This window comes from Nelumbo lutea, chromosome 6 (genome assembly GCF_056320005.1).
Source record: "Nelumbo lutea isolate HS-2025 chromosome 6, American lotus-T2T, whole genome shotgun sequence".
Lineage (NCBI taxonomy): Eukaryota > Viridiplantae > Streptophyta > Magnoliopsida > Proteales > Nelumbonaceae > Nelumbo > Nelumbo lutea.
In genome coordinates, this window is record NC_142689.1 from 59,073,825 (window position 1) to 59,086,767 (window position 12,943).

The window sequence follows — 12,943 nt, forward strand, 5'->3', positions numbered from 1 at the left end:
TTAAAATGTTACTTAAATACTGATTAACAACTAGCTAATGATAGATACTGAATTGTCACATTTTAAAAGTTACGATACTAAATTATCGTATTTTAAAGTTTGAGGACCAAATTGACACTAGACCCAAAGTACAGGGTACTAATCAGAAATTTTCCAATTTATTTATTTTAGGGTAAACGTGTATCATCAATTATATGCGTCGCATAGTCCCCCACCTATTCACAGACTATATAATTATATACAGTTTCCAAGTTACCACCTCTCAGTGAAAAAAGCCAGTCAGGGGGAGAGAGGAGCGAAGGAGGAAGTTAAAGTATGGATATCCGGGAAGAGCTTGAAAATTCAGCTCTCCCATTGCTCTCACTCAACCATGTTTCTTTCCTGTGCAAATCTGTGACAGAAACAGCCAAGTTCTATCAGGAAGTTCTTGGGTTCGTCCTAGTAAAAAGACCCTCCTCTTTTGATTTTGAAGGAGCATGGTAAGTTGCTAATTAAGATTTCTTGATGGGATACTCCATATGTTATACATAGTAATATATATGGAATCTCATACTTTGTCACTTCTTTGCCTACACTTTGGCAGATCAACACTAGGTTGATTTGGGCAGTGTTTGGTATGGTTTCTATTTATTTGATAAATGGTGCTATGTCATCACTAAATCAGCATTTGTCCCATCATGCCGATTTGTATACAGGTATTGACAAATTTTGGTCTTGATTTTCGTGCATGTCAACCGTTGGGGAAAGTTTTGTTAAACATTTATTTACCATTCCACTGATGTAGTGCCTAATGGCACCTAGAGATGTCTAATTGTCAATAAATCTCAGAAAAAATGTTTATCAATCACTTTTTCTTGATTTTGAAGACAAATCAAGTATAAACGCTTATTTAATAAACAAAAGCTATACCAGATACATAATTGATAGTACCCACTGTTCACGGACTAGAGATTGCTAAGTCCACCTAACTTCTAATGATATAACTAAATCCACTAGCTAGCAATCCATCCCTAGAAAAAAAGAGAAGAAAATTCAGGGTCTGTTTCGTTTAGGTCAGAATTAGAATCTGAATCGGAATTAAAATCCCTAAAAATCAGAAATGGAATGGTTTATTCTAGTCTGTTTGAATCAGAATGAAAATTGGAGTAGTTGTGGAATGGGATTTCATTTCCAAGGGAGGGGGAGGGAATGACCATTTCCTCAAATGGGGGAATGGATGGGATTCTGATTCCCCAAACCAAAGAGTTGGAATCAGAATGGCCCTTTTCCTGATTTTGATTCCAGACCCCTTTTCCTGTGAACCAAGCGGGCCCTCATATGGAAAAAGAAAAGAAAAAGTAGATTGTGCAAAATTGCACTAGACTGCTGACTGGGGTGGGGTTGGTGGGGATAATCCATTAAATTTAACTATGTAAAGACAAAGGACACCCCTATGCAACCTTACCCAAATTTAACTGTCAAACATCAAATAGAATTGAAGTTATAGCTCTAAGCAACTGAAATTCAAATTCAGAGCTCCCTTGTTTCTCGTTTCTTTTGCTTTTGTACGAAGTAAAGCATGATTGTAGATTGATTTGAGTTGGATTTTGTAGGTTATTCAACTATGATATTGGAATACATTTGTTGCAGTGTGATTCTGTTGATGATGTTCTTCAGAAGCCATCAGTCATCAAACCGAAAGACAATCACATTTCTTTCCAAGTAAGCTGTTGTTTCAATATGAGTAGTTCAGAAATTAACAATCAATGAGGATTATGTCATACATATCTATCCATCACTTATCAAGTTTTTCTGCTTAAATAATGGATACAGTGTACAGACGTAGAGCTTGTGAAGAGAAAGCTTGAAGAGATGCGAATGAAGTATGTGACTGCTGTAGTCGAGGAAGGAGAGATCAAGGTTGACCAGCTATTCTTCCATGACCCAGATGGATACATGATTGAGATCTGCAACTGTGAGAAGCTCCCCGTTCTGCCTCTCTCTTCCTGCTCACTCAAGAGGTCATCAACATGGATTCCACCAAGCGTAAGTTAAACCCAAATCCCAAAACATGCGACCACATACATTGCACTTATAGCTGTGTTTGGTTGCAATGCAAATAAAGTTGCATTGATGCAAAACTATGGCAGTGCAAATGATTTGAGTATAAATTCTGACTTATTTTTGTTTCAAATTTTAACTTATTTTATTTGATTGCAGTAAATTATGACATGAAGCAGAATAAAGTAAAACCCAAAAGGAAGTTAAATGAGAATTTACATTTTTTTCATTTGCACTCCCATGCATTTGTACTAATACAAATAAAATTGCACTGCAACCAAACACGGCATATATATATAAAAAATAATTAATTCTTTTCTTGTACTTGCACAGAGATCGATTCAGGCATCCATGACTAGCATGAAGGTTCTTCATTCCACTGAGTTAGGAACTCGGATGATGGAAAACCTGGTCACTAACATGGCTGATCTCGCAATGTAATTTCCAGAAAGAGAATTCTACGTAATTGCCTGCAATCAGAAGAATAAACATCCTGATTAATAAACTCAAAACAGTGTATATGTATATGTGTGTGTCTCTGTATGTAGGTGTCTCTAATAACTTCTAGCTCTAGCTTGCTAGTAATTAAGTTTGTTAATGTTGTTGTTTGACAGACTCTGATCATAGAAATTAAATTAAGGTGTACATTAAACGCCTAAATAAATCAATTTGTCTTAGGTATCATATATATCTTTTCTTGACAGAAACGGGTCCAAGTAGGAGAACAGCCACATTGTGCAAAAAATAGGGTTCCAAATGGATTAGTTTTGTTTGGATTAAGTTCTTGGTCCTCATCACTACACGCACTCAACCCTGTACACTATCTATATATTATGAATTATATCATGGCTAATCTGCTGAATCTGCATCACACATCAACTACTATTGAAGGGCCTCACTTAACAGCTACATTCTTGACAGAATCTGCATCACACTCAGCCCTGTTCAAGGACCTCACTTAACAGTTTAAGCTTTCATGTTGAATGGTTCTCTGAGATGGTATCAGAGTCATTTTGACCAAGTGTTCTAGTGTTCGATTTTTGTCACCCCCATTATAATTAATTAAGTTTCAGCACAATGTGGTGGGCCTGTGCGAGCCTAATGGACTTTCGTGTGAGGGGGCATGTTGGAGAATAAAACTTGTTCAAGGAGCCTCACTTAACAGCTTAAGCTTTTAGGTTGAATGGTTCTTTGACACTATCCAATCCATCCAATTTTTGGAAGTTACATGATTGACCACGGTATATATCTCTTCTGTTTAGCAAAACAGCTTATTTGGATGACATATGGATAGGTAATCTGATTTTAAGGTTTTCTCTTTATTTTTTGTGTTGGGAAATACTGTGAAATGACTACACTATACAATACATGGTAGTTAGCCCCAAACATCTTCAAAAGTAGGCAAAATTTATGATTCATTCTTTAGAAATTGTGGGTGAGGCCGTGATTAAAGTCATTTTTTAAAAAGAGATGGCCATGTTTTCCTTTGTTACCATGCAGCTGTTAGCAAGCCAATCTGCTATCTGATTTCTTCCCTGCAGGAATTTGAACTGAAATCAAGTTTACATGTTGGCTTTAGATTCCATGTCTAATACATGACCAAGGATATATTCCAAGGTATTGTGGGTTGGCTTCACCATGGTGGTTGTGGAGTCGCTTTCTATCCTTGCAGAAGACCAAAAGCACACCACAAGCTCAAATTTCCATCAGCTTTAGCTCCAACCATGATGGCTATTCTATAAGTTTATATCTTATAACATTAATCCAGAACTTGAACACACAAAAAGATTTAGATTATCAAGAAAGCCTTACCATGAAATTTAGTTCACTGAACTGCATGATAATTTTGGTTGAATTGTTACAGTTGATCACAGGGTTATTCCTTTGTTAATTTTTCTTGCAAGAAAATCTGACAAATTAAGTATAACTATAAATCTCAACCAGAATATGAAAACTAAATCATAGGGAGGAACTCAACGTTCCTTCCTGAGCGTCTGAACCAGGAACATTAAACCCATCTTTATGATCTGTACTCAACAAGAAAGCGGCCCGAATTAGATATTGGTGATGAATCGAGTAAGGACAACTATATTGGCTGGAAAAAAAAAATACTTCTTAAGCTGTGTTTATTTTCCTGTTAATTGAGAACTACGATTGAGTACTCTGCAAGGAGACTTCAAGGACAGTTTACCAAGTCCCCTTAGCTCGGCTGAATGAAATGAATGAACAAAATAGGCTACTTCCATATCTTAGTTCCAACAAAATTTTGGCTAAATATGTGTGTGTGCTGAGTAATGGTTAAGCAAAGAAATCCAAAAGCCAGGCTGAAATAGCTAGCAGAGTATGATCATCAATAGGCTAAGATTAGAAGAGAAGGAAGATTTAAGTGCCCTTGCTGCCAAACCAAATGTAAGCACAAGAAATATAGCATACGCAGGTAGGCACCTACAAATCTCATCAGCTGCCAGAAACTTAATAAGTCTCTAAAAATTACATTTAACGAACAAAAATAGTCTCCATGGCTATAAGCATAACAGAGTGAGATAGATAGCCTTTCAGGGCTTCAATATATTCATCTTCTTCATCGTCTATAGATTTGGTACAAGTACAACATCGGTCCTAGTAAGTGTAGCCCTTGACGAACATTCCTTTCTTGGCTTCCTCTGACTCTCCCTCGCCGGTGTACTTGCCGAGCTGAGCCAGAGAGTTGGCCTTGGCCCGGATAAGCAGAGCTTCCTGGGCTGCCTGCACGTTCTCCGGCCTTCCTCCCCATGTCTTCAAGCAAGTGTTCTGCAGGGCTCTTGCGTATGAGAACGACACATGCCATGGGTTGGGGCCTTGGTTCATGGCGTTCAGGTTCAGGGTTGCTTCCACTTCGGATTGCCCACCAGACAAGAACTGCTCATCGTTCAAATCAAAACAAATTAGCAAATGGGTGCATACATACATGATTCATCTATCAAGTGAGGGAAATGGTGATGAGTTTATATAAAGAGATTGGTTTCAATGAAAACTTGCCATGATTCCGGGGACAGCTGGGGGGATTCTCCGGTGGAGGAGCTTGAGGGTGTACTCTGCAACGTGTTGAGGTGATGCCTTGTCCTTGCACTCTGCACCAGGAGTAACCATGCTGGGCTTGAGGAGGATACCCTCAAACATGACATTGTTTTCAGCAAGGTAGTAGAAGACCTCGGCCCAAACCTTCTGGGCAACTTCGAAGGTCCTGTCAATTCCGTGCTCACCATCGAGCAGGATCTCCGGCTCCACGATTGGAACCAACCCGTTGTCCTGTTGACATGGAGAGGTGAACTAAATTGAATTGAACATAAATTACAGGCCGAAAGAAGAGACCCAAAACTCGATTTTAGTTTGTGTACCTGAGAAATTGCAGCATAACGAGCGAGACCCCAGGCTGCTTCCTTCACAGCCAGTGCAGATGGACCGTTGGGAATGCTCACAACGGTACGCCTGTTGGGGAGAAACCACAGGTTTCAGAACGGTCACCGATCAAAGTGAAAAAGAGTTATCGTTGGAATTGGAATTGGGGAGAGATTAGAACTTGTACCATTTGGCGAAACGAGCACCCTGCTGATAGTAAGCGGCTGAGCGGGAGGCAAGGCCGTCAAGACCCTGGCACCATGACTCGTCGTTGGATCCAACCAGGGGAACCAGACCCTGTTGTCCACACATCGTTCAACCCATATAAGAAGGAGATGTTATCAGTTGTCAGTACTGTATATGTAAGTTTATGCTCTTAAGACAACAGACAGGATCGAGGTTATCTTAATTCTTACCTTGTCAACCTTGATACCAGGGACGATTTTCTGCTCGACGAGCACGTCGACCATCTTCCTGCCATCGACGGTGGACTGGTAGAGTGTCTCCTCGAAGAGGATAGCACCGGAGACGTAGTTTCCTAGGCCAGGAGCGGTGACTAGGAGTGTCCTGTATGCCTGGCGGTTGGCCTCAGTGTTCTCCAGACCGATGGAGGCGAGACGCTTCCCGCAGGTCGCGTTCGACTCGTCCATGGCCAAGATTCCACGGCCAGGAGATGCAATGGTTTTCTGCGTGCATCCCCACATTCAATTAACTTATGTAATAAAAGGAATTAAAGGATGCAGCGTTTAAGATGAACAAATAAGTCAATCAATTACAACGTCTAACGTACCGCAGTCTTGACGAGCTCATCGGCGTATGATCCAGCGCGGATGGTAAGAGCAGACTGAGAGACGGGGTGGCAGCGGACAACCGAAGCCGAAGGCTGGCGAAGGGTCTGGCCCTTCAGCCACTCAGACTTGTCGAGGACTGGAGACGACTTGAGGAGAGATGCAGATGCCATTTCTTTAGTCTTCACTTACTCCTTGGATGTCTTTGGGGACGACTGACGAGACGACGACCACCACTCCCTTCTCTTATCTGTCTCCCGAGTCTCTGGTGTGGGTCGGTCTCACTCTTCTATCCCTTTAGCAGCCACGCACAGTCTTGCTCTCATTCACTTTATTTATAACTTCCATGGTGCATCCTCATCCTGGGGATGTCTAATTTGAGGCTGTAATACATCTTCCAACCAAAGGTTGCCACGTGGAGTGATAATCTGCTTACGTGGAAGGACAGGCGTTTCCTAACCTCGAATATTGATTAAGAATCACTGCGTTTTTGTCAAACTCGAAAGACCAGAAAAAATCAATTAATAATCTTCTCCTCTAGCTGGTTCTCTTCTCTCTTCTCTCTTCTCTGATGTCAGATGATGGGAACAGATAAATCCATGGATGACACTCATCCTCTCTACTAGTGTCCAAGCAGAGTATTTTGGATGGAATGCCCAATCTCCGGTTAAACGTGAGGTGGTAGTCCTTTCTTGTTTTCTTCCCTTTTGTTTTTTTTTACTTTTTTATCCTTGACTATAATTTTTTAGATTATTATATACAAGATTTAATCACCAAGTGGACGGTCCAATGAGTGACACGTCACTTGATATGCTCCTCACTTTAATCCAGTCTTTTGATGGAAACCATCCATCAAGAAGAAGTACACAGATGTGACACGTGGACTTCGCAAATCCCAAAAAGACAGGTGAAGATGAAGAAAGGATCTCTGCAAATTGCGAACAAGACAGCATAATGCGTGGTATGCATAACATATGAGCTTTTCACCTAAAGCGCATTGAACTAGACCACTCAATTGCTTGGCAGCTTGGGACACCTCTTCACCGTCCGATCAAGAGCCACACAGCTTTGAATGGCTAGGATAATTAGGACAGAAGGGGCCACCGAAAAGGTAGATAATCAACTTAGAATGTCTAAGATTGATGGTTAGGTAGCCACGTGTACGATTTACAAGTGAGAGGGAAAATGGTGTATGTGGCAGCTGGGATGTCTGATGTTTGAAATTAGCACTTTTATAACGGCTAGTCAGTGGTCAGAGAAATTAGCAACCAACTTCAGCGGTCAGAAAAGAGGGCACCCTTAGAACTTGGGGACCGGGGGGGAACAAACCCTAAGCTATGTTTGGTTTGAAGGAAAAGGTAGTGAAAGGAAGGGAAATGCAGAGAAATCTATACAAAATTTGTAAAGATTTCACTTCCTTTCCTTTTCCTACTTTTTCTTTCAAACCAAACATAGCATAAAATATTTCCTATGGTGTTGATATCTGTTTATCTCGCTTCTAATAATTTTATACATGGGTTTTGAACTATCATCGATCCAGGCAGTTGGACTGTTTGGCACGGAAGCCATTTTTCTATTTCACCCTTGAATTGATCTTTTGCCAAAAATTGTTGACTGGTCAGTGATCTATTGACTTGAACAGTCAAACCATTTCAACCCAAATGGTTTTTGACCATTTTTTATTCTTTTAAATTGCAACGAGACATTCATTCACACCAAACAGTGGAACTGTTAATACAAAAACCGGTGACCAAAGTTCTGGATTTGGATTGGTTTTTAAAACACAAGGAAAATGTTGAGATAATGCATTAGTTTTATTAAATTTTCAGTTTTGGCCTGGCTCAGGTGGGCATTTACTAAAATACCGCAAACTAGATTTATATGGGGAATATCCAATCAGACGGTCTTTCCTATGCCATCCACTCGTCTTAGCTAAATCACCCTAACCAATTCCATCAACCATTTCCACTTCTTCCTCAAGCCTCTCAGACAAACTAAGGCCCCATTTGGTTTGCGAGAATAAGAATTGGAATGGGTTATTCCGATTCCAACTATTTGGTTAGGCAGAATCAGAATCTTATTCCCATTTCCCATGGAATGTCATTTCCCTATTTGAGGGAATAATCATTCCCTTCCCCTCCCTTAGGAATGAAATCACACTTCTACTGGTTTCAATATCCGTTCTCATACCTATCTGAACCAAACAAACTATAGGAATAGACCATTTTAATTCTGATTCCAAAGGATTCTGATTCCTATTCCAGCTGCAAACCAAACGGACCCTAAGTTCATTTCCAATATCATTGTAAGCCTTTTTTTTTCTCATCCTACTTCCCCATCATTCCATTTTGAATGTCTTCCCGAGCTCTCCATGCAAGAAATCGGGGCATTATAGTAATCTTTTTTCTGAATTCCATTTGAAAAAAAAGAAAAAAAAAATTGTAACGATCTAAAACAAAATTGTTCACTTGAAAATCCACAAAATATCGAAAGTCTCCACCTTATTATAATGAATGAGGGAAAAATGATGAGCTGTATTAGAACTTTTTTTAGCCTGATTAGGCAATTTCATTAATTATTCAGGGTCAGAGAGAAAAGATGGAAAATCACAGTCCAAGTATAAATCCGATGGAGAGATAGATCTGCTTTGTTTGCAGATCTAGGAACGAATTTCACTGAGGTAGAGGAGATGTGAGATAAAAGGACTCTGCAGTCGGCTAACAACTGACAGTTTTGCCCAGGAGGATTTGAAATTTAGGAGAACACAATATAAATACATACAAAATAATATAAAATATAACGTTTTGCGCTCAACATATTTGTATTTGTACTCATGGAGCCTGAATAATACAAAAAGCATCACCCTCCACTCCTCCGGTATAGAATTATGGTTGGTTAGGCCAATGAACTGAGAAGTGGTGATCCATTACCAGTCCTACCACCACCATTTCTACAGTTGGATGTTGGACGATTAACATCATGGTTTTCAAAACCAGACCAGACCGGACCAGACAATTGGACTGGAAAAACCGGGAACTGATCAGGTGAGCAGTTCTGGTTTTCCCTAAAACTGGATTTTTTCCAAAAAAAATGTTGATTTTTGCTGACCCAGGCAGTTCAAATTGTTCAACGGTTTTGACCTTTTTTTTTTGTCAGAACAGGCCATCCATTTGGTTTGAATGGTTGGACTGTTCAATCCAATAACCAAACCCCTGACTGCTTCATTGTCCGGGTCGGTTTTAAAACCCTTGATTAACATTATTCTCGATTGTTTGATTCCTATAAACTAGATAGAATGATGATTGAGCCGGTAGCCACTGATCAATAGATTCAATACAATCTTTGTAAAAGATGTACTTACATCTTGCAAAAAATAAGACTGTTTTTGGTTGCAATGCAAATACATTTGCATTGTTACAAAAGTATGACAGTGCAAATGATTTGAGTGTAAATTCTGACCTATTTTTGTTTCAAATTTTAAGATATGAAGCAGAATAGAATAAAATTCAAAATAAAATTAAATGAGAATTTACATTTTTTTTATTTGCACTCCCATGCATCTATACTAGTACAAATAAATTTGCACTGCAACCAAACACAGCTTAAGGGCTCCCCATACTTGAACTCAACCAAGCAGATCGTGCAATTCTTAGACTTGAACAAAATTAATGAATAGGAAACCAATAGTGAAGGTTGTATTTCCGAGAGGAGAAGAGCTGTTACAGAAGGATCGCCACTGCCTCAACCTATTTCTTATTTCTAACCGTCTCTGCTATGCCATGTTGTCAGGGCATATTGAAGGGCAAATCTTGAACTTTGGGTACGTATAATGATGCCCTAATGCATAATGCTCTTAAGGGCATTTTCATAACTTCACCGTAGAGAGAGGTTTTTGTTATAACAAAAATACAGCGAGGTTTATAAAATTGTAAGTCACAGAACTCGGAATTTTTTAATGGGGTGCTTTGTGAACCGAACCGGTAGTCACAGAACTTAGAATACCGGTAACCAGAACCAAACCGAAATCAGTCGGTTAATTGGTTGATCGGTTTGGTTAACCGTCGATTTGGTTTGCCGGTTTTTTGGTTTTTTAGTTTTTATAATATTTATTATAAAATATATATATATATAAATATTGATGTAGCACAATCCGGTTGCTCCTGGCTGGAGGTGATCTGGCTTCCAATAGACAACGAACTCAATTGATCTGCAAAAAGCGAATCAGAGAACCCGGGGTTGCTTACCTGGCGAGGTCGCTCCGATGCTTAAGTTAGTACTTGGTTGTGAGCTGATAATAGCTTAGAATGCAAGAGGGCTAGAGAGCAGAGATTATGCGTATCTTGCACCCCCGATGGGTGGAGTCTTTATATAATGGAGCCTTCACAGGTTTTGCAAAGCGGTTCCGAGATCCTCATTATGATGAGGTCCGTTTCTGCGTTAATTGGGGATAACGCTGCCAACTGATAAGATTCATCACTTTCGCCCGAATCGGACGGGGGAGATAATGCTAGCTGTTATGAGGCATGATCCCGTAAGGCATGGAATCTGGTGGCAAGATCTTCAGGGTTGCCAAGCAGTTGTCGGTCAGTATTACCCGAGCTAGTGCCCTTTGGATCTGACCTGGTATGAATGCTGAAGTGCCTTGGGACCGAGGTGGTCCTGATGCGATCGTACCCCAAGGTGAACTTGTCCCGAGGTGGACTTGCCCCGAGGTGGTTTTGTTATCCGAGCTCGATTTGTTGTAGACTTGGTGTGTCAGACTGAGCTGTCATCTTGGTAGTTAGGTTGTGTCCACATGTCCCCCTATTACTAGGTTGGGCCAAATCACCCTACGTCAATTGCCCCCCACTACCCGAGCTAGGGGTCTTGACCCGATGCGAGGAGTTCATGACGAGCCAAGTGGATTTGGTCCGAGGTTCAAACATCTAGTCAGATGAATCACGGGTCGGACTTGTTCGACCACCCGGCTCAACCAGGAAAATCCATGTCGCGTTTGACCTATGCGCGGACGTCACACGATCTATAAATTCTGCAGATGTCAAAAATGCACTAAACCAATTTTATCCTCGGGGTCGCACAACCGGTTTTCCTAGGAGTCATTGGATTGCTTCGATCTCGATCGTTAGTCTTCGTACATAGCGGCTATAAATAGGGGGTCCATGACTCATTTTTCTCGCCACAAATTCTGTGATTGAGCTCTCCCGAAGTTGTGTCAAAGTCTTTTAGCTCACTTTCTCTTTGTGTTCTGAGGTCGTCCTTCTTTTTGGTAAGTTTGTGTTTCCCTTCGTTTGTTTCTCCTTTGTTTTTTAATCATGTCTAGCTCTAGCGTAGACAGGCTTTTAGGTAGCTCTAGTGAGGTTAAGGGTGTCGTGGTGCAATCCGCAACCCCTGCTGGGGAGGTCAGCTCGCCGCTGGGTGACTCCCCTCTTCAGTCTTTAGAGGAAACTTCTGTTCCCGAAGTTGAGCCATCTCGGCTCAGGGAGACTGAGGTTCGAGAAGAGGGTCTGTCCTCTAGAATGGAGGCCCCGTCTTCTTCCCGGGGTCGGGATCCAGATAACTTTGGTCCTTCTACTTTGACCTCAAATAGGGTAATGTACCTAGTAGCTCGCTATCGTCTTCCTGATAGCTTGGTCTTTAGTCTTCCTTTAAGTCAATATCCTTGGCTCATGATCACCATGAGCTCGTGGTCTTTGAGGAGGAGCCCGCGATCGGGCTGCACTTCCCGCTTCACCCTTTCATTATAGAGGTAGTCAAGTTTTTCAACATCACCATCGACCAACTACACCCGAACTCTATCCAAAATATAGTTGGTACTATCTTATTGTTCCACACATATAATTGGCCTCTGTCCCTAGATACCTCCAGCTTGATCTGTGTGATCAAGTGAAATTCTGCATGTCTGTACGGGGACATCAGACAAAGCTATTATATCTCACCTCGGCCTGGGTTCAAAATCCTTCTCGACTGCCCGAACAAGGTTCCAGCCTGGAAGAGGAGGTACTTCATTGTCCGAAATCCTGAAGGGTGGTCTTTTCTGCTAGAGGGTGGCTATCAAGGATCTCGAGGTGAGCTTAGGTGCAGAAACTAGGGCAGTTATCAACTTGTGGAGGGACCTCAGCCTTGAGATGAAAGATTTCTTGGCCGAGGAGAATCTTGTGCGAGCTAGTCTGAGCCCTCTTGGTAGGTTTCCACCTTGGTTTTTTTACTTGAAGGTTCTTTTTGGTTTGCAGCTAACCTTTTGTTCTTGCAGTTACCATGCCGGAGGTCGATGCCAAGAACCTTCTCAAGAGCTCTCAGAGAAGGAAGAAGAGGAAGGCTTCGAAGAAGCTTCGCCGGGAGGCCGGTCCTTCAGCCCCTGCCCCATCCAAAGTCCTAGCCGTGGAGCCGATCGCTGCCGAGTTCCCTAAGGAGAAGGTTCATCCTCAACCCCCCGTAGTGGACCTGGATGACGACCAGGAGGAGGATGCTCAACCTCATGAACCGGGGAGCACTTTTGTACCTGAGCAGAAAAGCGTCCAACCTCACAGGCCGGAGAGCGCTTCTGCATCGAGGCCCAAGTCCTCCAAGGAGAGCATAATGACTCTTCGGCTCGAAATGCACAAGAACAGGGATGCTATCTTTCCTGACGAGGTTGCGGAGTGGGCTGGCATGTCTACAGCCATGCTCGGTAGCCAAGCTAATGGTTATTTCTTTGTCAACTTCAAATTTACTTACCTCGGTTTTATTTGCTAGGTGAA

General features: G+C 41.5%; 2 protein-coding genes across 2 annotated transcripts; one reads left to right on the top strand and one right to left on the bottom strand.

Annotated features, from left to right (window-relative positions):
- Positions 1 to 315: 315 nt before the first annotated feature.
- On the top strand, positions 316 to 2,598 carry LOC148849095 (glyoxylase I 4-like). The gene is made up of 5 exons (XM_088951387.1): positions 316 to 479; positions 1,593 to 1,701; positions 1,813 to 2,025; positions 2,374 to 2,477; positions 2,589 to 2,598. The coding sequence occupies exons 1-5, from the start codon at positions 316 to 318 to the stop codon at positions 2,596 to 2,598; spliced, it is 600 nt and encodes a 199-aa protein (XP_088807513.1).
- Positions 2,599 to 4,384: 1,786 nt separating this feature from the next.
- On the bottom strand, positions 4,385 to 6,516 carry LOC148849096 (fructose-bisphosphate aldolase 1, chloroplastic). The gene is made up of 6 exons (XM_088949650.1): positions 6,209 to 6,516; positions 5,835 to 6,104; positions 5,606 to 5,715; positions 5,418 to 5,508; positions 5,059 to 5,328; positions 4,385 to 4,938 (listed from the first exon to the last, which is right to left on the bottom strand). Exons 1-6 carry the CDS (start codon positions 6,377 to 6,379, stop codon positions 4,660 to 4,662), a joined length of 1,191 nt encoding a protein of 396 aa, XP_088805776.1. The 5' UTR covers positions 6,380 to 6,516; the 3' UTR covers positions 4,385 to 4,659.
- Positions 6,517 to 12,943: the final 6,427 nt, after the last annotated feature.